The sequence below is a fragment of the Xenopus laevis genome, chromosome 4L (assembly GCF_017654675.1).
Source record: "Xenopus laevis strain J_2021 chromosome 4L, Xenopus_laevis_v10.1, whole genome shotgun sequence".
Classification (NCBI taxonomy): Eukaryota; Metazoa; Chordata; class Amphibia; order Anura; family Pipidae; genus Xenopus; species Xenopus laevis.
Window position 1 is genome coordinate 101,763,707 of NC_054377.1, and position 22,801 is coordinate 101,786,507.

The 22,801-nt window shown below is 38.7% G+C and overlaps 1 protein-coding gene across 1 annotated transcript in view; it reads right to left on the reverse strand.

Annotated features, from left to right (window-relative positions):
• Positions 1-719: 719 nt before the first annotated feature.
• pkn2.L (protein kinase N2 L homeolog) overlaps positions 720-22,801 on the reverse strand; it is a 74,901-nt gene continuing 52,819 nt past the window's right edge. Inside the window, exons 6-22 of the mRNA XM_018258592.2 lie at positions 22,521-22,734; positions 21,204-21,389; positions 19,898-20,007; positions 18,878-19,021; positions 18,257-18,332; positions 17,098-17,269; positions 16,855-16,984; positions 15,380-15,513; positions 15,220-15,295; positions 15,051-15,142; positions 14,220-14,396; positions 12,177-12,239; positions 11,559-11,635; positions 10,583-10,725; positions 9,177-9,284; positions 7,964-8,044; positions 720-6,947 (exon numbers count right to left, since the gene is read on the reverse strand). Coding sequence (XP_018114081.1) covers positions 6,744-6,947; positions 7,964-8,044; positions 9,177-9,284; positions 10,583-10,725; positions 11,559-11,635; positions 12,177-12,239; positions 14,220-14,396; positions 15,051-15,142; positions 15,220-15,295; positions 15,380-15,513; positions 16,855-16,984; positions 17,098-17,269; positions 18,257-18,332; positions 18,878-19,021; positions 19,898-20,007; positions 21,204-21,389; positions 22,521-22,734 — 2,187 coding nt within the window. The 3' untranslated portion in view covers positions 720-6,743. The remainder of the gene's footprint in view (positions 6,948-7,963; positions 8,045-9,176; positions 9,285-10,582; positions 10,726-11,558; positions 11,636-12,176; positions 12,240-14,219; positions 14,397-15,050; positions 15,143-15,219; positions 15,296-15,379; positions 15,514-16,854; positions 16,985-17,097; positions 17,270-18,256; positions 18,333-18,877; positions 19,022-19,897; positions 20,008-21,203; positions 21,390-22,520; positions 22,735-22,801) is intronic.

Below are 22,801 nucleotides of genomic sequence, written 5' to 3' on the forward strand. Positions count from 1 at the left end.
GAATTGAGCACATTTTTATTTAGGCTTCTGGGCAAACAGAGGAACAGACAGTGATTAGATGGCAACGTATTAAGTGTAGTGTCAAATGGGTTTCTGGTGACAAACGGACATTTGTCTTTGCCTAATCTGGAGCTCACATAAGGACCACAATCTTCTGCAACAAATGCTGGATGCCAATGAAGCAGCTGACCCAGCTTGTGCCTCTAGAGCTGGCCACTAATGGAATTGTGAGCTGGACCCGTCTAGGAACAACAGTTGTGAGGTGTCAGACCTGTAACACAACTCACACACAGCGACTGCCAAGTGCTGAAAATGTGTAAAAACAACATCCACGGAAACGATTTCAGCACAAGAATGATTCCCTGGGACTTTTTACGTTGGTTTGCGGAGATGGTCTTCAAAAAACTTGAAAACTTGAGCAACTGTGGGATAAACTGGAAGCTCACTGATGTTTTTGCAGCTGAATGGAAGCAAATCCCACCAATCCTCCAACAGTGAGTGGAACCTCCCCAGGAGAGGCTGAAAGGAAGAACCAACTCCATTTTTATTGCACTTGTTGGCCAGTCAGGTGAGCAGATAATTTCAGCAGTGCAGAGTATTTGTAGTTTGCTTGGGGTGCAGCTCTATCACCAGCTCTATCACCGACCCCTGTCCTACATCCTCTCCGTGACAATAAAACAACGGCAGCCATGAACAAACTACACATACTGACCAAACAATTGAGTCTATTTAATGGTTTAATTTGTGCATTCATAGGATTTAATGACTGCAAAACACTCCTTTTGAGAATGACATTTTCTTAAAGGCACATTTCATATCAATGCATAGTGTACCATCCTAAAAATATTCTAATTTCCTTACAAAGTGCTTGAGCAGCCACTTACAGCTATAGCAAAATATATTTACAATCTAGAGTTTAAAATCATAATTTGCCTAAAAATAGTTATCTGTAAAAAAAACAATAGGACATCCTACAAAGATAAAATTAGTGCTTCTCTTCAGCTTCTGTTTGTGACATTCCCTGGTTACTAATTAGTGATTCCATTAGATGAACACAGTTCTGTACATTGTGTGCTTGGAGAGGGATTCTACAGGGATTTGTTTGACACCAGCTACAAGTAGGAGTAATACGAGGTACCTGCTCACAAGATTCTCTCACCCAGGGGAACACACCACCATTTTTAAAATACTGGGAGAGTTGGGGTTTGGTAAGGGCTGGTGACCCCATGTTTATGGAAAAGCTATGATTTAACAAAAATAAAAAAATATCAGCTACTAATACTGTGGATTTCCTCAGGAGCAGCAGCCATGCTCTGTAAAGTTCCACTGCAGGACTAATCCAGCCAATTGCTTTATTCCTTTGTACATGCCATTTGCCTGTGTGCAACATTGGTACAATCAGTAGAGATAAACAGAATATCATCAATATCAGCTGGCCAATGAAGAGTCATTTATACAATGTAATAGAAACAAAGCTGCTGCTGCTAAATGAAAGGGAAATGAGAAAGATGTGTCATTTTCCATGCGTGTAAGTTACATGTGTAGCCATAGCAGCCACGTATGATTGTGTTGTACAGAGCAAAGGCTGGAGGTGAATTGTAGAGCACGGTTCCTGCACAAAAGCTCAAACACACACACTAATATCACACCTATAAGGGCAAGGCCAGACATGGTGTTTTTGTTTTTTTAAAAAAAACAAAATAAAAAAAACCTCAGTTGTACATGAATACACAAACTGCACTACCACTAAAACTCACTATAGCAATTCTCACAGGGCGCTTACAAGCTGAGACCCACCACGGGACGCCAGTATTGGTGGGGGTTTTTTTTTGTTTTTTTTTTTTTAGCAGAAACACCAATACATAAAGAAATGACCAAATCAATAGACTCTATGGGATCTGCACGTTTGAAACCACACTTTATGTAAATACGCTGCGTATTTAAAATGTGACGTCCAAATTCTCGGGAGATAAATGACGCATATACGTTTTTATGGCTGGTGACGAAATTATGTTGCGTTTTGCTTCATTTTGCATGTACATAGTTTTTCCAGCCAGCGGAATTCTGGAGAACGAGAACAATGAGAAGTGCATGTTGGGAAAAGAAACCTACATGCTGAAAAACGCATGTTGGAGGTCGTGTGTGTTTCACGTGGCGTATTTAGACCCGATGGAGCTTTTTTTTAAAAACGCCACGTCTGGCCTTGCCCTAAACAGCCCACACTGTCACTGAGGCAAAGCTGAACTGTAACATCGCTTTCCCTCGTCAGCTGCTGATCTGCTTTGCTGGACTATTTGACATAAAGGATATTTATGATGAGACACGATTGCTTTTATACAGACCTACCCAACCTGCTGAGCGACACTCTGGGATTAATTAATAGCATTGCCTACAAATAATATATATTTTTGTAAAGTCACGTCTGTCAGTTTGAATGGAAATTGCCAAAACTACGGTGGCCTGATGGGTGATTTGAGGTACTCTGTTTTGCTGCGTAGTGCATTTCTTTTACATGCCATTGACAATACTTTGATCATTCCAGTAACATGATAAGGGAATGTGATCCATACAGAGAAATATGAGTTACTACCTACTGTCCAATGAAAATGCACCTATACAAATTGCTACTGCCGGGAGGGATCTGAAGGCCGGACGCTCCCGTTAAGCAGCAAATAAATGAAGATGAGCTTTGTTCTCTAATGTTTGAGGTACGGCTACAGTTAGTGTTACAATAGCATTATAAAATATACATTTTTATCAAAAATATTTATACATTCTGTCACAACATATTGCTTTTAACCTCAGGCGCTAAACAATAAAAAGGAAAATCCAGTGGGCCGTCATGTTTGTTAGTGTACAACTAGAGAGAGTCACCAGGGGGTGAAGTGGAGGCACAAGCTGACGTTACAAACAATAGAAATGCATAAATATGAATGGAAAGGAAGGAAATCCCGGGATTATGTGCAAGCAAGATGGCTGCAGTAAAACAGGCCAAGCTCCTTTATGAACTAGTGACACCTGGTTTGCCTTTCTGGACGACTGGAGGAACTAATGAAGAATACAAGATATCATATTAGTCCAACGACTGCATCTGGAGCATTACTTCTCGTCATTCAGTACAGGGTAAAACAAATGAGGACTGAAATCCAGGTGACATTTTCATTTTCTAATAAAAACACACAAGAGGTGGGAGACAGGCTGCACATGTCACATGACTCAACCTTTCTGCACCTTTCCCACAAAGCCAACTAAAAATCAAATCATTTGCAGCGGTTGCCTCTGTGTGTTTTGCGTCAGTACAAATAGTTGTATCAAGTCCTGCTGCACCTCAGATTATTTTCATTATAACGAGTTGTGCCACACTTCCCATTGGCCAGACTGAATACAAGGAGGCATCCCAGAATGCATCTTTACTTCCCATAATGCACCTTTATTTCCCACAATGAACTTTTATCTCCCACAATGAACTTTTATCTCCCACAATGCACCTTTCCGTATCTGTCTTCCCCCAACTGTTCTGCCTGTTAAGCAGTTGGCAAGTACATGTCCATTAAAGGGGCAGTTTTCAACACAAGAGCAATAATTAGGGTTTCTGTACATTGTACGTTTTCCTATTTTAATCATTAAAAATCTATGGATATAGTTATTTATTCAGCAATACAGGGAAATCAAAGCTACTCCATGTTTGGTCCTTGTGGGGTAGATAATGAGTTACCGCTGCACAGATAAAGCTGGTGGCACACGGTAGAGTTCTGCATGGAACCAATTTGTTAAACCCCACCTGGGACCCGCAAATCTGAACCACATCCTACACACTTGGACCCGTTACCCAACCCGTCATGATTTAGGAAGTGCTGTCATTGTAAACAGGAAGGGACATCATCGGAAGTAGGCGTGATCAGAAAAAAGGAGTCAAACTTGCTATTGAGAAGACCCACGACCTGTGTCTATACCCGCACCCGAAACTTCTACCCGCAACCTGCAGGTCACCCACTTTTTCTGCTGCAGGACTCTAGCACATGGTAAGATTCGGGGGAGATTAGTCACACAACAACAAAACTCCTCTTCTTTGGATAATCTCCCCGAAATGCCTTCCCGTCTGCAAGAATGTGAATCACTGGCAGAATGGCAACATTTCCAAAGTCATCTCATGAGGAAACTTCGGGTAACATCGAAAAATTCTTGCCGGCAGGAAGCCATTTCAGGGAGTTTAGTTGCCCAAAAAAGAGGAGATTTGTTGCTGGGCGACTAATCTCCCCTAAATAGATGTCTATTATACAGGGGCACTGGGAATCTAATGATCTATCTTGCAAGAACAAAACATGGAGTAACTTCAGTTTCCCTGTCTAGCTCAAGAAATAGAAATAAAATAAGACAAAATAAAGTACATTCAACCTTTTTATTGCCCTCATGTACCTACATTAGTGTGATTAGCTGTGACTGGAGTAAAGCTGCGTGGGGACCATAGAAAGGAAGTTATGGCTGTTTGATTTGGTACAATAAACATGTGCTATAGGAGAAATAATCAGGGCCCAGCATGCAGCAAACTACAACAGCACTAGGTCATTGAAAGGAACCAAAGAGCACAGCTTCCCATTAAAATAGAATTGTTGATTCCAAGCTGTAGCCTCGATATGACACTAAACAAACAGGGACACCTAGTGGCAGAGCCAGGCAAGTTGGCAAATACCTAAACACATTTAAGGCATTGAGAAGTGAAATTAACTATCTACGACTTTTAAAAGGCATCGGCTGAAATCTGAAAATAGTCAAAACTGTAAAAAGCCTGCTAAAAGTGAACAGGAGGAACAATTCATATAAAAACATCATTCCCATTAGTATCTCAAGTTGCTTGTGGCTGATGATACACAACTTGTCCTAGTTGCAGCCAATTCACAGCTTACTATACACAAACAGTCAGGAGCAGGAATATCAGCTCTGCACATTTATGTTTAACGTGGAGCTAAATAAAACACTATATCCATGGGAACTTATTTGTGCAGCTAATCCCACTGCTCAATGGCAGGAAGTCAAACTTACCTTAAAGGGGTTGTTCACCTTTGAGTTAAAGTTTAGTATGATTTAGAGAGGGATATTCTGAGGTAATTTGCAATTGGTCTTCATTTTCTATTACCTGCAATTTTTGCATATTTAGCTTTTTATTCAGCAGCTCCCCAGTTTGACCTAGCAACCATGCACCGATTTAAATAAGAGACTGTAAGGCTGCAAATTTATTGTTATTGCTACTTTTTATTACTCATTTTTATTCAGGTCCTCTCCTATTCCAGAGTATTCATTTTTAGATGGGGTCAGTGAATCCCATTTGAAAGCTGCAAAGAGTAAGAAGAAAATGGCAAATAATTAAAGAACTATAACATATAAATAATGAAGACCAATTGAAAATTTGCTTAGAATTGGGCGTTCTAGAACATACTAAAAGTTAACTTAAGGTGAACCATCCTTTAAGGCTATTTTCTACTTTGTCCCGAAGACACTGAAGGTCTAAGGGCAATGAACACACAGGGCGGTTCTAATCAGTTTATCTCCCTGCCATTTTTCAGCTCATCAAACTCAAAATAAGCCCTTCCTTGAAGGGGCAGTATACCTCTCTTTTTAACATGGGATCAATGCATAGGGCTTGTGCTGAACATCGTTTTTGACTTGTGTTTTAATCACAAAAATCAAAGCAAAATGGCAGGGAGACAGTGGGCTTGCATGTCTTAAAGGCCTGGAAAAATTTGGGTTCTGAATAGGGATGCACCGAATGCACTATTTTGGATTCAGCCGAACCCCCGAATCCTTTGCAAAAGATTCGGCTGAATACTGAACCAAATCCTAATTTGCATATGCAAATTGGGGATGGGAAGGGGCATACATTTTTCACTTCCTCGTCTCATGACAAAAAGTCATGCAATTTCCCTGCCGCCCCCTAATTTGCATATGCAAATTAGGCTTTGGTTCGGCCCGGGCAGACTGATTCGGCCGAATCTGAATCCTGCTGAAAAAGGCCAAATCCCGAACCAAATCCTGGATTCATACATCCTTAGTTCTAAACCACAGCCCAGCAACAACCAACTTGACATTTCAGGTAACCAGAGGGATGCCTAGAATATGGCTTTTCTTTTGGATAAATCATTCACTTAAACAAACCACACTAAAATAACACCTTGTTTGTTATGGGAAATCCAACAGATCGAGGTTAGTAGGCTGCTGCCACAACTCTTCTTGGGACTACAATTCCCAGAATGCCTGGACGATACAAGAGCTGCTGTAGTCCAACAATGGTGTGAGGACCCTCCTGCTACTGACAGTGTTTTATAAAGTGACTACTAGTGTTATGGTTGAACATAGCACAGCATTGGAACATTATAAAGAGTTAACCTTCTCTAATTTGATTGGTTCCTCTCAACTCTGATTCAGAGAATATTCAGCTGTGGATGGTGGGTGCCAGTATGAAGAAGAGCGGGTACAGTACAGATATGTAGCTCAGCGCCTGCATCCGTAGGGTTAGCTGGACCAGACTTGAAACGGCTTCCAGTGCTCGTTAAAATAATAAAAGAAAATAATAAAATAGCGGGGATATGTTGCAAGTGGCCACTCTTCAGCGGAGTTTATATAAAATAGTAATTTAAAAGAATCTTCATGTGATTTCAAAAATAAAATAATCAGGAACTGACGATGGCACAAGATGGCTGGGGACAGTATTTTGCCATTTTGCTCCAGTTTCACAGTGTCCAATGTCCTCAACACCAATCCGCAATGTAATCAAAATCTCTAAACGATTCTTGCTCATCTTCTGTCAGTATCCTGGGCTCCCGGGGCGGTGTTAAAATTGGGGCTTCTGAGGTAAATTCATCGTCAAAATTGCTCACGTCTTCCCGTCCTTTGATGGTCGGTACAAATGGGGGCTTGACTTTCTTTGCTAGCAAAGCGGTCCAGTCTGTGTGCTGTGAAAAGACAACAGTGTTTTGCAAGTACGGCCAAGGCTTCGATTTGCAATCAGCTACAGCAGTTATTATTGTGAGAATAATTTTTGTTTTTTTGGTACATGAGATACAGATCAGGACAACAAAGCTCCTTGTAATGGAGTATCACGAGTGACTGTATAACAGTGGGTCTTGTGGAACTGGACAGATGCACAGTCTGCACCCAGTCAGTCATTATCAAAAACATTCAGGGCCACCATAAAGGTTAAACAGGACTCGGGGCTTAGTAAATGTGTCTATAACAAGGGCGTAACTACAGAAAAAGCAGACTCTGCGCCTGCAGGGGGGCCCAGGAAGTATAGGGGTCACACAAGGCCCTTATTCCTATACAGTTTCAAGAAATATTGGTTAAACAAGTCAACCTCTAAACATTTTTGGGGCCCAAGAAATAATTTGCTGTGGGGGCCAAGTAGTTAGTTATGCAACTGGTCTAGAAACCTATTGGAGTACAGTAGAACCCACATTTTATGTTTTTCAGGGAACCAGAAAAAAATGGTGCAAAATCCAGTAAAATGTAAAATCAGGGAAATGTATTATGCATAATATATAGGTGGGACCACAAAACAACAAGGTAAAATAAGGAAAAACTTAAAATCAGGTGGTGTAAAATGGGGGTTCTGCGGTATTTTAAACATGTTGTTGTAACCCCAAAAGTCTAGAGACTAAACGCAATAAAGCCATGACCACATTTTTGGCTTCCCTATGAATGGACATTACAGAGAACAAGACTTTTCTCTACTACTGCACAACCCAGTGAGACGGTCCATTTGTGCAAATGGAGAATAAATAAAGGGTCCAAGTGGGTAGGGAACCTGAATGCTGGACACAAAAGCAAGATAATGGATACAAAGTGGAACATACTGACAAGAGGTCAGAAAAAAGTGTACCCCTTGCATTAGCGTCCCATATTTTATTATATATATACATATTTCATCTATTAGTGCCTGTGATGTGACAGATCTCAGTACTGTACATACTCTGAAGAAAGGGTGTTTCTTTACATCTTCAGCATCTTTATCACTTGCACCAAGACGACGCTCTGGATTTCTTCTTAAAAGCTGCAAACAAATGAAAGATTATGCATTTTAATATTCTTAATATTTCTAGAGGTTAAATACAACAAGAAGATAACATTTATCAACACTTTAAACACTGCTTGCTTTATGGAGGAGATCAGGTCTTCAGAAACCAACACTACATTATAAACTACTCCATAGTATTAAAGGGGTGGTTTGCCTTTAAGGTAACTTTTATTATGTTATAGAACGGCCAATTCTAAGCAACTTTTCAATTGGCTTTCATTATTTATTTTTTATAGTTTTATAGTTATTTGCCTTTTTCTTCGGACTCTCTGCAGCTCTCAAATAGATGTTGCTGACTCCCTTCTAAAAAAACAAATGCTCTGTAAGGCTACAAATGTATTGTTATTGTTACTTTTTATTACTGATCCTCCTATTCATATGCCAGTCTCTTATTCAAATCAATGCATGGTTGCTAGGGTAATTTGGACCCTAGTTACCAAATTGGTTATGATGCAAATTGAAGAGCTGCTGAATAAAAAGCTAAATAACGCAAAAATCATCAATAATAAAAAATGATAAATTGCAAATTGTCTCAGAATATCACTCTTTACATCATACTAAAATAAGGTGAACAACGCCTTTAATTAATATTAATGAAAGGATATCTTGTAAATGCGGCACTTTTATTTTTTTAACTGTGCAGTTTCTTTTTGGCCTCTGAACATAGTGAAACAGAAATGATATCCTCTAAATATGATCAGAAACCCCAAAAACAAGACCCTTGCTGTGAAGCTAGATTTTTCTTTCTTTTGTTCTATCCACTCCCATCGTCATCCTGTGGCATTTAAACAAATGTCTGTTTGTTGTGGTCTGCAGGCCTAGCAACCAGACAGCAGTTACATTCCAAAATGGAGTGCTGCATAACAACCAAAATATATACTCAAAAAAATATTTGTAATGGTGGAACTCCACAGCTGCACAGACCATTCATTGCTCCTGTTACTATTTTCCCAAGTCTGATCAGTCCCAGGCAGCATGGGAGAAGCAATGAACATGAAATCGACAGAATTTGGAGTCAGAGCCCAGAAGAGCAGGGGCAATGGTCTGAGGAGCAGATATAAACAGTTACAAAGATGTCACCATGGATATTATCATGCTGGGAACGTACTCTTCTCATTATGGAGATGGCTTCTGTTGACAGAAATCGAGGATATCTCACTTCGTCGTTAACGATACTGTCAAACACCTCCTCTTCATCGTCTCCTGGAAAGGGGGACTGAAAAAGCATAATGTGCTTAACAGAGACAGTTGGGCATTAAATAGAATCACATTAGGGTTATGGCAAAAATGCACACTTTTTGAGTTTTTTTTCCCATTGAGCTGAGCAGGGTTCACTGGAATATTTGATAGGTCCTAGGTCATTAACGCAGTTCTCTGACAGCATGTACAGTAAACTAAATCAGCTGAAGCAGGGCTGATGGATACCCTCGATCAGATAGATATGGAGGTACCCTAGGAAATGTCAATGGCATGATTTTTCTATCTCAAACCTCTTTCCCATGCATGTCTGCTCTTAATTATGGTAACAAGCTGTCTAAAAGGACACATTGGAGATTTAGTGAAAGGCAGCAAATGTACCAGGTATATAACAGGAGTTTTAAGAGGTTTTGATAAAAAGGGTTTGGAGGCAGGTTAGGAATAATTTAAAGATTAAGGGGAGACAGAATCTCCTCGGATGACATCAATCCTGTCAGTGGTATAACATGCAGAATTAGGGGGCCCTGAGAAGGAACTGTATGTAGTAAAGATGAGCTGAGAAGTCATTGCATCTGTTTAGTATAGCAAGGGTTCAGACTGCAACAGCAATAGCAGCAGAGGGTACTTGAGAAGAAGAAGCATTTGTTTCATTGGTCGTAGCCAGGACATACAGTGTGAAAAATGAGAAAAACTCAATTAAGGGCTTTTCAGTTCCTTAAATGTGTTATAAAATGATGAAATCAAGGTAAAAGTATATTCAAGTGGTCTATTGAGGTGAAGAAAACGCATGCTCCGTGAAAAAAAAAACAATCACACTTCTGCCACATTTGGATACAGATTAGAAATGAGAGGAGTAGAATTTGTAGCACTGCCCCTATGAATCATGTACAACAGGAAATACTAGAGATTTTTTAACTGCGATGAGTCCGCAAACATTTACAAATTTTAAACCTAATTAAAAAAAAAGCTACAAGTCTTGTAACAAAGCACTACAGTGGCATGGGAAAAAAAGTCACTGTTCTTTTCAGCCTATTGTTAAGAGTGTCAAAAATGGGTTGTTGTTGCTGTTGTTTTGTTGTTTGTTCAACAGTTATTTAATACAGATTTTTTACTTTTATATATAAAATCCTGAAGTGCCTACAGTTTTTTGTAAGATTGGAAATACGAGATCGGCTCTCAATCCACTGAGCACCAGGTCATTTCGACTGCATGAGCCCAGAGCCACATAACTACAAGTATACGACTGCTGGAAACCTGCCAATGATACACAAGTTTATGTTTCATCGGTTTACTCTGTTAATCAGTTTATAATCTTACCTCACCAACAAGCATCTCATAAATGAGAACTCCCAAACCCCACCAATCCACTGCTCTGGTGTACGATGTTTCTGTAAGCACCTCTGGAGCCAGGAACTCAGGAGTCCCACAGAAAGTGCTTGTCCGGTCCCCAAAACCCATTCCTAAAATACAAAGAACATTGTATGCTGGAAGCTCAAGCTTTATTTAATATGGAAAGGTTTTTTTGTACAGAATTGCACAGTTTTAATATATATGCAGTAGGAGCCCCTTTTTCAATTTTCCCTGTGTTGTGTTCTATTATTAATAACTACATTATTACATTATTATAAGTGCTTCCCTGATTTTTTTTCTTTATTTTAATTGCCCCTCAGTTTAGTAGTCCATTGTAAAGTGAGTGCGTGTTGCTAGTGCGATTCTGTAGCAAAACGGATTGACTACAGTCTGTCAGAAACACAAGGTGGTAATGTGAGAAGAGAAATTGCTGCTAGAGTTCTCTATATTCAGCTTATAAACATGAAAGGTTCAACAGCCCTCGAAAAGCCAGAAAAAACAATCATGTATAAGAAGAAGCCCTACTCTAGATAATCACCATCAAGATAACTAAGCCCTGTGAGTGAACCCAATGCCCAGGTCAGGAGTCTCTGATCCCAATAAATGCTACCATGCAGGGATGTGCCAGCCTTTGAATACTATGACCGGAGGTAAATAGTTTGGGCTGCTGTATGGGGATTACTTTGACGTGGTATTGTGGCTTATCAACTTTATGATCACAACTCTGTAACTAAACCCCTGTTTATAAAATACTTGCATATATACTAAATGACGCATAAAACAGGGGATCAGGGAGTGTGCATTGATCAATGCACTCTTGTTTTTGTTTGCTTTTAACTAATTTGGCCAGATCAGTTGCACTTGCATTGTATTTATATATTTTTTACTTAGCCTTTGAGTGCTCCCACAAGCCTTCTTTTTGTTGCATCAAGATATAACATACCTTCTTTACAAAGACCAAAGTCTGCAATCTTCACAAATCCTTCAGTGTCCAACAACAAATTATCCAACTTCAGATCTCTAAAAAAGAACAATGTAATGCAATGCATTTAAATATAACATAGGCTTAATTTTCCAATCCTACTTTTCCCATTTTCTGAATGAGAATAGTACAAAATGGGAATCACTTACTACAGGTGTACAGCATGTTATTATTGGCATACCCTGTGCCTCCTTTATGTCTAGGCAGGTTCATTTCTACTAACCAGCATAGCAGGGCATTAGTTACATTACTATACACCCCCATTTCTTCCTTCAAAAAAAAAAATCTGCCCAGGGATGGACCATAAGAGGATAGTATGCTGCATTTATAGGAACATGTATGTCTTTCTTTTAATGTCATGCTATAAACGAAAAAGGTGGTGGTACCATTTTTAAAGATTTTGTGTAGTACCTCCATTTCTTATACATACATTAACTATATTTACACACAGATGACATCTTACAGATTCTAATAAAGGAATCATTCTGTTTGCTTTCCTAAATTGGTGTTGACTTATGCACTTTCCAGTGCATGCCTGTAGTTACCTAAGCAAACCTTTTGTATTTTACACATGCTTACCTATAAACAATCTTGTGTTCATGCAAATATTGCAAGCCAAGGACGACACAGGCTGCATAAAATCTAAAAAGGTAAACAAACTATCAGTTGCTGAAAATTTCCTACTATTGCAACAAACATCTAAATAAATTCAGCATTGAAATATAAAAGTTAAAGACTTTATGAGTTTTATTTCACTAAATAGAAACAAAGTACAAAGACATTTTACGATGTGCTTAAAATTCTGATTATGTTGTTATACTTTTTCATTTGTTTTTCCTTGGCAGAGATAATCTTGACAATTGGAAAGGGGCTACAAATGTGCTGAGGTCTATCGAGATTACCTATGCAGATGCATGAAATGTAGCAGCACCCACTAAAAGGACCCGTAACACTTAAAATGGGAAGAATGGAATGGACAGGTGAATGTGGGGTTATATATAAGTATGGATAAAAAGCAATACAGGCTGGCACACAGCGATTCAAACCGGGGTGCAACCCCTAGTACGTTTATTGCGTCACAACGTTTCGGGGGCGTTCCCCCTTCGTCAGGTGATCACCTGACGAAGGGGGAACGCCCCCCGAAACGTTGTGACGCAATAAACGTACCAGGGGTTGCACCCCGGTTTGAATCGCTCTGTGTGCCAGCCTGTATTGCTTTTTATCGGTAAAATTTGGGAGGGCCGTCTCCCTGAGGCGCTGTGCACCAAGCGGGATCGTGGCAGAAAGGGCCTGAGTGTGCACGTGAGTTTGTACAGAGTTATATATAGTATGGCCACCTTTCTACTGTTGCACTTATTTGGGCTCACAGGCTATGATTGCAACAGCAGGTAGTGAAGAACAGCAGTGGCTACTTGGTACTTTATATTGTTCCCATCATGAAGAGGTTTCAGGCCAGTGTTGTTACATTTATTTTAGATGCAATGCCTGAATGTTGCAGGCTCACTTCATGGGTGGAAATCTTTAGTGCATAAGGCAGATAATTGGGGTCAGCTTTCTGAGATTAATTATTGTCAGTGTCTCTCAAAAAGACTAGGTTTGTCTAGCTATAGAAAAAATGGCAAGTTAGGTTTCTCTGGGACGCAGAAGAGTTCTGTTACTGAGAAAAGGGCTGTATGGTGCCCCCAGGGTGAAATTGCAAATGGCTTTCTGGTAGGATTGGGCTAAATTTTCAAGGAACTGAAGTGGTAGTTAATTTTTACCAATGCGATGTGGACATACCATGTTTAATTGGCAGAAAGGCAGGGGCAGTTTGTGCCATAAAGTCTAAAAAAGGGTGTAAGGTTAATGCCCAGGTATGTTATTTTAAAGGTATAGCTTAGGGCTAAAAGGAAGATTTTGTATAATGGTGTCAGATCGACAAAACGCATCCTACAAGTCGGATGTAGATGACGCAACTGTCAGATACCAACGCTGCATTGTTGAATCTTCATCAGACGAGATAAAATCTGATGGTGTCTGACCGACTTTTTTTTTTTCCCCACATTGGATTACATGGACTGTTAGATGTAGATGCATGAACAAACTACATCATTTGAATATCTGATCTCACTTTAATTCTAGCTATAGGGAAGATCAGATTTCATAGCACAGTACAAATCTAGTGCTGTTGTGTGGTCTTGCATATTGTTGCATGGCAAGATCAGATAAAATCGGACCCACAAAACCTGATCAAAATCTCCTGTGCAGTGTAACCCCAACAGAAGTCAAAATGGATTTGAATCAGTCGCAGTTCTGCTTTCAAGATTGCAAGAGGAAAAGCCTTAATTTAGAGGGGTTGCTTTTATAGCCCAAGAGTATTCAAAAGTTTTTCAAAGCTTTGGATACATTTCATAAAGGGTAGTGTTTCAGCAGCTCAAACTAAGAGCATCTGTAGAGATTCTATTTATAGCTCCTATTCCCCACCTGTATGCCTTTTATGTTGGGGGAAGTTCTTGTATATTGGGCTAAAATAAGAGAAATTGGGGACAAACTTAATGGACTGAAGTTAATTTTGGGAAGAGAACTATTCTGCATGACTTCCTAAACAGTAACATATTCTCTTAAACAGAAAAATCTACTTACACTGCCCTTGGTTCTGCAAACACATCAGTATGAATGTGCATCATCAGGTCCCCACCAGCTGCATATTCCATAACAAAGCACACGTGATCTTTGGTTTGGAAGCAGGCAAATAAGTTTACTAAGAAAGGGTGCCGTACGCTATTCACAGTTTCAAATATGCGCTTCTCACACATAAGGCTGCAAAATAATTCAAATGAAACTACATGTTAAAGGTCATCTTACATGTAAGAACTCATAATGTTGTGGGGGTGCTAGAATAAATGTCCCTGAGCAACCATCTCTGTGACGCAAAATAAAGCTTTGCTAAATGGGGTGACCATCCAAAAATTTTTATATGTTTGAAGTTTTAAAATTATTGGTGAATGTGGTCGCTATTTGAAGCAGTGTTTTATACCATTGTGTTCTCTTCGCTTCCAATATTGACTATCAAACAATATAGCAGATGCGAGCTGATTAAAAGGGGGGGGGGAAGAACTGACTGCTGCAACATTGTTTCAAGAGTCATAACCAGCAGTGAGTGCAGAGAGCCAACCCAGGAGCGACAAATCCTGCTATTAGTGTAATTACATTTACAAATAACTTTAAAACCATAGAAAAATGCTTTAAAAGTGTATGTTGTAAGGTTGCTTAGAATGTCATTTTTTAATTATACAAAAACTATTTTAGAATTGTTTTGCCACTAATATGGATTCATGCAGCTTAGTTTGGATCAAGTACAAAGTACTATTACAATAGAGATGGCCTTCCCATAATTCTGAGTTTTCTGGATAAAGGGTTTCAAAATAAGGGATTTCATGCCTGTGTATACATACAAAAAAAAAATATACTAACCTGTCAACTTCATCACGTGCAACAATGTCTCCTTTTTTTAAGGCTTTGATTGCAAACATCTCGTTTGTGCTTTTGTACTCTGCCAACAACACCTGGTACAAGACAGTTTCATAAGTTACCTTAAACATTTGAATTACATGTATCTATGTTAAGTTTGAGACCAGCTCACCTTTCCAAAATGTCCCCTCCCAAGCACAGCACAACAATGGAAATCCTGCAGATTGAACTGAAAACGCTGCTGAATCCTGAAAGTGAATAAATGTGTGTTTAGTTCCTCCTACCAACAGCAGCTTCATCACCATACTGTGAGCTTATAGATTTTACTGTACCGTCTGTCCTCGGATTCTTCGCTCGTGCTATAGTTCATATCGGATACTGGAATTTCTGGTTCAATATTTACTTCTGCCGTTTGCTTTCCAATGATGCTATTTCTGTTATTTGAGTTTTCATAAGTTCCTTTATCCTACAAAAGGTAACAAGGATTGATTAAAAAAATTTTTTATGAAAAATACGTCATTTAAATTGTGGACTCAACATTAATATGCACAGAATATATGCAGTTTTGCCTGCATTGTACACAGAGCTCTATCAATTCAGAGTTCTATTAAAAAGATTGCAAACCTAAAACAAGACATTGTTTGGTCTATTTTTTTTAATTTATTACTAAATAATTGTAATTGTATTTATTTCTCAACAATCGTAGCTGAAGTTTAATAAAGCATAAAAATAAAACCTAAGCTATTCAGTCACCAAGTATGCATTGGTAAATTCAAGAGAAAAACACCACTCCAGAATTTCAATGCAACGGTTTTGACACAGATTCCACTATTATGAAGAAATGTTTAACTTTACACCTTGTGTGTCTATAATGTGGTAATATCTCGCACGCAGACATGATCCAGTGGCATGAGACTACCTACAACATGCAATGACTAATTAATCACTCCATTCTGCAAAAATTTGGGGCCCTTTCCCTTTGAACAGGCATGCTCCAGTCACAACAAACCCATTACAAATCCATTTGTGCTTCCTGATGGGTTTGTTTATTTTAGGGACGCACCAAATCCACTATTTTGGATTGGGCCAAACTCCCCGAATCCTTTGTGAAAGTTCTGGCCGAATACCGAACCAAATCCTAATTTGCATATGCAAATTAGGGGTGGGAAGGGGAAAACATTTTTTACTTCCTTGTTTTGTGACAAAGCGATTTCCCTCCCCTCCCTAATTTGCATATGCAAAGTAGGAATTGGCCCGGGCAGAAGGAATCGGTCAAATAAGAAATCCTGCTGAAAAGGGCGAATCCTGGCCAATTCAGTGCATCCCTATTTTATTTTCCTAAAAGGGTATCCTTACCCAAAAACCTTTTGCATAAGGAAAGAAAATATAAATATAGCATTTATCTATCTGCTAGGTTCTGACTCCTGAAATAAAGCAGAAGCCAAGTGCTTAACAGACCTGGCTAACCGACTTCTGCAACATTGTTTCAAGAGTCAGAACAGAAAAGGGAAAAGAAATGTCGTGCTTTCAAACACAATTACAAACAACTTTAAAAAATTTGCCTTTTTTTAATCACGGTACACTGGATAGCTGTTTAGAATCATATATTATTTAATTATACTAACAAAACAAAAACAGTCTTTGGGTGAAGGTCTATTCTAACAGGAGGCTTGGTAAGGTTAAGAAAATGGTTATTCCTAATAATTTTTAAAAAGCATACCAGACCGTAATAAAGTTTATATTTAAATATGTTGCCTCAGCACACTCTGCCATACAAAAATGAGAAAAAGGAAGAAAGTAGTGATACCGGCACTAGGACATTAGGTGTTTTATGTTCTGCTGAAGGCTGATAGAGGTCACCAAGAGAAGATGACCGAGGTGGAGCAGGAGGAGCTTCTGGTTCTAAGTCAAAATCCAACTTTGCTACAGTAGATTCACTGTAAAGAAAAATTGAGGATCAATTATTTTTTTTACCCCTCTGTGCCTATGTTTTCTTCAGCTAACAATGTACTGGTGATTGGCAATCATGTTTAATCAGTAAAAGAAATACCTGATTGGTGAAAGTTCTAGGTTCCGTGGATCCACCACAGGCACAGCGGCAGGAACAGCAACCTGAGGGCTGTAGGTTCCAGAATGATTCACTGTAGGAATTGCCCTTCTCACCAGCCTGCCCCATGTTGCAATATTAATGTTCATTTGAGGAGCACGAAGAAATGTTTTGCCTGCAAAATTCACAGCATGCCATTATGATTAGTAATTAGACATTTATTTAATTAAATCTGCTTATAACTTTTTAAAACTGTTTTTAAAAAAAAAAAAAAAAAAAAAATTGATAACCGTTAACAATTAGCAAAACAATTTAGTTGAGAGCAAAGCTAACATTCACTTTTAAAGATAAAACTTCTTCCTCCTCCTTGTGTCCAGACAGATTCAAAATAAGCTTTTCAACACACAACAACCCAAAGTTTTTAAAGGTGTTTCTTGCCACATTATTAAAGTGTAATAATAATTAATACTCATGTCAGCACCAAAGCCAGTCTATCCCTGCCCCCTTCTGTTCTGGGGCAAAAAGGGAAGAGAAAGGACAATGCATTATTCCTTTCCAGAATTCCAGTGTCACTGTTCCTTCTGCAATCAGGTGCAAAATATTGCACCATATAACAGAGGTGTAAAGATTTCCATGAGCTAGTATACTACTAGCACTTCCATGCAATTTACACCTGCAATGGTAGGCGAAAAATGCAAGCACAGGATGGGCTTTGCACCACTAAGTATAGATGCAACATGTAGCGGAAGTCATGCACTTTTCCCCTCGTCAAGGCATATGCAACATGGCTCCCTTGTGCTGTGACAAACATAATTCTGTACCAAATCTTGCGTCTCAAGATCCTACATGAGCCTTAGTTTATGCAATCTGCACCTGTTAATGAGCTACATTTAACAACATCCTGTAGGGGCTCAAGACCCTTGGTTTGTGCTAGAAACTTTAGCTTCACTACTGGTATTGGACTGCAATAACTTTGTAATCTTGGAAGGAGATTAGAGAAGCCCAAACATATGTACTAACATAACAAAATTGGGGACCTAATCCCAAAATGTATGGCTATCTCTGCTAGAGAGGTGTTACTATGCTATCAATCACTCTTCAACACTCTCTTACAATGACTCCCATGGTAAACAGTGCCGTTAAAGAAATAACCATATATTACCTTGTTGCTTTGAAAATATTTTCTTTTGCCTCTGAAGTTTCGGCCTTCTTTCAATAACCGGGTTAAAGAAGGTTACCTGTTTTGAACAAATAGAAAATAATTTGATTTTGATACGTACCTCTTCCATCAAAGTGTTAGCCTGTATTTTGGCTCCAGAGAAAGGAATTCCTATCCTTTATATACAAAGAAAATAGCTGCATAGAAGGACTACGGGTAGGGGCTAGCCACCCTTAGACCCTACATAGATAGGCAGGCTGTTTTGCTGGGTGATTTGTGTGTGAGAGGGAGTAATGGATATTAAGGAGTAACTCATAACGATTGAGCCACTTTTCCATGGGCACTGCCCTGCACCATTTCAAATGTTGTAAAATGGTGCGGTTATCTGACTAATAAGAACTTTAATTCACAACGTTTTTTATTTTAATCTTAGGAAATGTTAGTAGTAACCGACGATCCACCTACTGAACTGGCCCACTGTGTTGGTAGTGGAAGACCCGTGCATTGTCTCCATTACCATCATCTAATAGCTAATTACACCCTTCCCCTTGACTTACCGAGTGCACTCTTTTTGCACTTTCTGCCATACAACAAAATACAATGTTGGTAGTTGTGTTAACCTACCTCAGCAAAAAGTGTGCCCTGGGGTTCTAAATATAGGCACATGCCATGTCGCTGGTTGTCCAAGAAATCTTCTAGTCTCAGAAACTTAACTGCACATAACGACCTCCAATCTCGCCAAAACACAGAGATCTCCAACTCTCGTGACTAAAGAAAAAAACATTTTTGTCATGAATACATTTCCAGTACATAAATAATTTTAACTTCCCATCACCATCCTCGATATCAAATGTTCACAACTTTTGGGGGCAGGGATGGGTAAAAAAAAAAAAAAAAAGAGAAAAGTGGGTTCACCAAGCAGAGAGGGAGGGGGTTTACAAAGTAGAGGATAGGGTTTCAATTTAATGCCCAATTAGAGTGAGGTGTTGAGGTTTTGAAGTCTATTTTTAGAAATGTAGACGGTGACTAACAGCAATTATCCCAAAAAGTCTGAAAGTCTACTGTATTTATCAAAGCTATGTTTATATTTTGAAGTTCTTATAAAGTGACAACATATGCCATAGTGCTGTACATGCATATACGGACTGATACAGGATGTGGGCCCTGCTCATTAGTACCTACAGTTTAAAAGGGGAAGGTGACGAGTTTTGGAGGAACCTGCAATCTCTTTTGCGCTACATACATAGCATATAAACATATAATCTTCCCACTTGCTGGATAAAGATAAATAATTTATTTAAAAGGGGAACCATCATCAAAACAAAAATCTTGTACGTTACAGATAATGCAACAGTAATCTCCCTAATGGTTTAGCTCAGAAAATAAATCTGCCCTGTTTCAAAGATGTGTGTATGTAACTCGTGATTGAACAATGAGCAATATACATGTATTAACAAATACAGGGCACTGCAGCAGCTTCTTTTCATTACACTGACATATTTTCAGTGTATTCACTAAGGCTAGATTTTACATTTATTTTTTACAATTCATTTTCATGACGGCTTTTTAGTCATACTTTTTTGCACGGAAATTTCTTGTTGTTGGGGAGACGAGAGAGGAGGCTGTCCAAGAATTCATCCTTACCCTATCCAGTTCCAGTGTAAACTTCTGATCCCATGACTGATTGGATATTGGTTTCCAGTTGGTTTGACCAACCACGGTATTGTCCAGCTTTAACACAGCACAGACCTCATCTGTAAGGAAATTTTAGCAACTCAGCTTAAAAGACTAAGAGGATTTGAAGAAAAAAAAACAAAAAGCTTGCTGTTAAAATCAGCAACAACAAAATATCTACTTAAGAACAGATTAGTTAGGATTTTTCTTTTCCACCCTTGAAGTACAGAATTGTCTACACATTGGCTGTGTGCACAGTAGGCTGTTCTTTGTGATAATTTAGCCACAAGGGTTAAGGGGCACATGAACATTCCATTTACCCAACTGTTTCTGCCAATAGGCATGGATTTTAACCACAAATTACTGTGAACTGTGTTGATCACCTCTGAAAAAGTCAGTGTTAGCGTATGGAACAAATCCACAGAAATCTGTTCAAAGGTCTTGACCTATTTAACCGAACAAAGGTATTAAATAACTTTAGCTAAAGCACTACTGCTTCCACGTTTGAGAGTGCTTTGTACCATTCGGCAGTATATCAACATTGGCTTTGCTAAACTAGATACTCTGAAGTCTTCTTTTTAAAGGCTGACGTGTGTTTTAGTAGCCTTTCATGGTAGCAAGAGCATGAATGGGCTTTATACATAAATGTGCCAAACTAACTGTATAACTCAGTATTTTCTATAATGGTCCCAAAAATTTAAAACCCAAAGGGCTAGATATTGTTCTAGCATAAAAGGGTTAAACTAATTTAACCCATTTTATCTAAATCCAGAGAAATGTTGGCTCCCCCTCAAACTAATAATGCTTTACTTTTTAAAGCAGATTGCACTGCATCAGTCTTTCCACTTTGCATGCCATCTGTTCAATATGCTGGTGTCTTATGTAATCTAAAGCAAGTAAATGGGTCATTATACTGTAATGCCCTAAAAATGGAAAACCAATGGTACAATGTGACTGTACAAGAGATATCAACAGGAAATGTTGCAATTGGCAACAAGCTGCCACTGTAGTTGTGCTTGAATGCCTGCCTTCCAACAATACTATTAGGAATGGCTGACAATACTAGAACACATTTAGGGCCAGATTTAGCAAGGGTCAAATTAAAATTTTGAATTCAATCTGAAAAACAAAGAGCAAGTTCTTGCTGATGGGGGGGAGGCAAATAATTGCAACCAATCATGTATATTATTAAGGCTAAAAGAGTCTGAAAAAGAAATGCTGCTGTATATTAACTCAACATTAACCAATAAAATGAAACCAAAACTTGTTACTGAACTGGAAAATTCATCCGTCTTAAGAAGGTTCCGGCTGCTACCGCTTTTATTTTTACTTGTTCTGCTCATGAAGGAGGAGCGCGCTTCACTTGGGCTCCACCCTGGTAAGGTAGCAGAGGCAGCCTTGGATCTGCCTGGTACATTTTCCAGAATATCTTGACAGCCCATAAGTCGAACTTCCAAGGTACCTTTAAAACAGAAGCAAGAATGTAAGTGACTGTGCAAAAATGTTTAACCCTATAATCCCCAATACTTTCAAGTGGATTAAATACACTTTGAACACAAAGAAAAGTCTTATACCAGTGATTACAATAATGAGGGCTCACAATGCAAAATCCTAGGTTAAGAAATCTTTGCACAGAGATATTGGTCATGCTCAGGGACATTCGTTCTATGAATACAATCACGGTATTGCTTTACAGTTATGCTGGACAAGGAAACATTTAGTTGAGCAACAAAGTATGGAAGAGACAAGAATAGTGTACAATTTTGTGAAAACTAACCAGGTTATAACACAAAATACAAATGCTGATAAAACACTGGATCAGAAAATTAGCAACTTGAATAAAATATTTATATTTTTAATTAAAGGATTTTTATGTGAAATATAAGTCAACTGTTAAAGAAAGAACTACATAAATAATACAGGTTTAGTATACGGAAAGAACATCTGTATTTGATGTATATTATTTTATTATACGGCAAGAAATGTATCTTTAAAGGAACAGAACATCTTTAAATACACTTTTAGAAGGTTATAGATGGATACATACTTTGCAACTTTTCAAATGGCCTTAAATTAGTTATTCTGCCTCTTTTATGCCTGCAACTAAAAAAAACCTGCCTATTGTCGTTGTCAGTGGTCCCAGTAAACACTTAAAGTAGAAGAAAAATCTAAATCATTTACCCGGGGCTGGTGCTCCTGTTAGGTGCAGTAGAGTGAAAAGGCTGGCTTTTTTTGTTCGAATTCAGCATTTCACTCTACTGTGCTTTTACATCCAACGCAAAGTAAATTCAAGTTTGACAGCTGCATAACATGTCAGAGATTCAAAAACAATAAAAAAAATTTAAAAAAGGCTGCAAACTCTTACATCATAATAAAAGTTAATTTTAAGATACACTAGGGATGCACCGAACACACTATTTTGGATTTGGCCGAACCCTTCGTGAAAGATTTGGCCATCCCCTTTGTGAAAGATTTGGCCGAATACTGAACCAAATCTGAATTTGTAGATGTCTGTAGATAGAGTGCTTTCATATACACATCTACTCATTGTACATTTGTAAGCCTTCATAGAATGACTCGTGCATATTTTCACCTGTTAAAGCTGCTGGCTTGGATAGTGTACTGTACTGATTCTGTGTAGAAGTCATGCTTTGGCGTGGACTTAATGTTGGAGATGCAACTAGGGAAAGCTCTTCAATGATAACACTGCTCTTGGGATGGTTTTTTGGAAGTTCATTGAGTCTCTGTTCCAAGGAATATTTTAAGAGATCCAGCTTCTGACTTGACTCGTTAAATCTTGCTTGAGCCTGTCAAAAGCATATTGGAAACAAGAATGTATGGCCACAAAACAACAAAATACACAGATGATCAAAG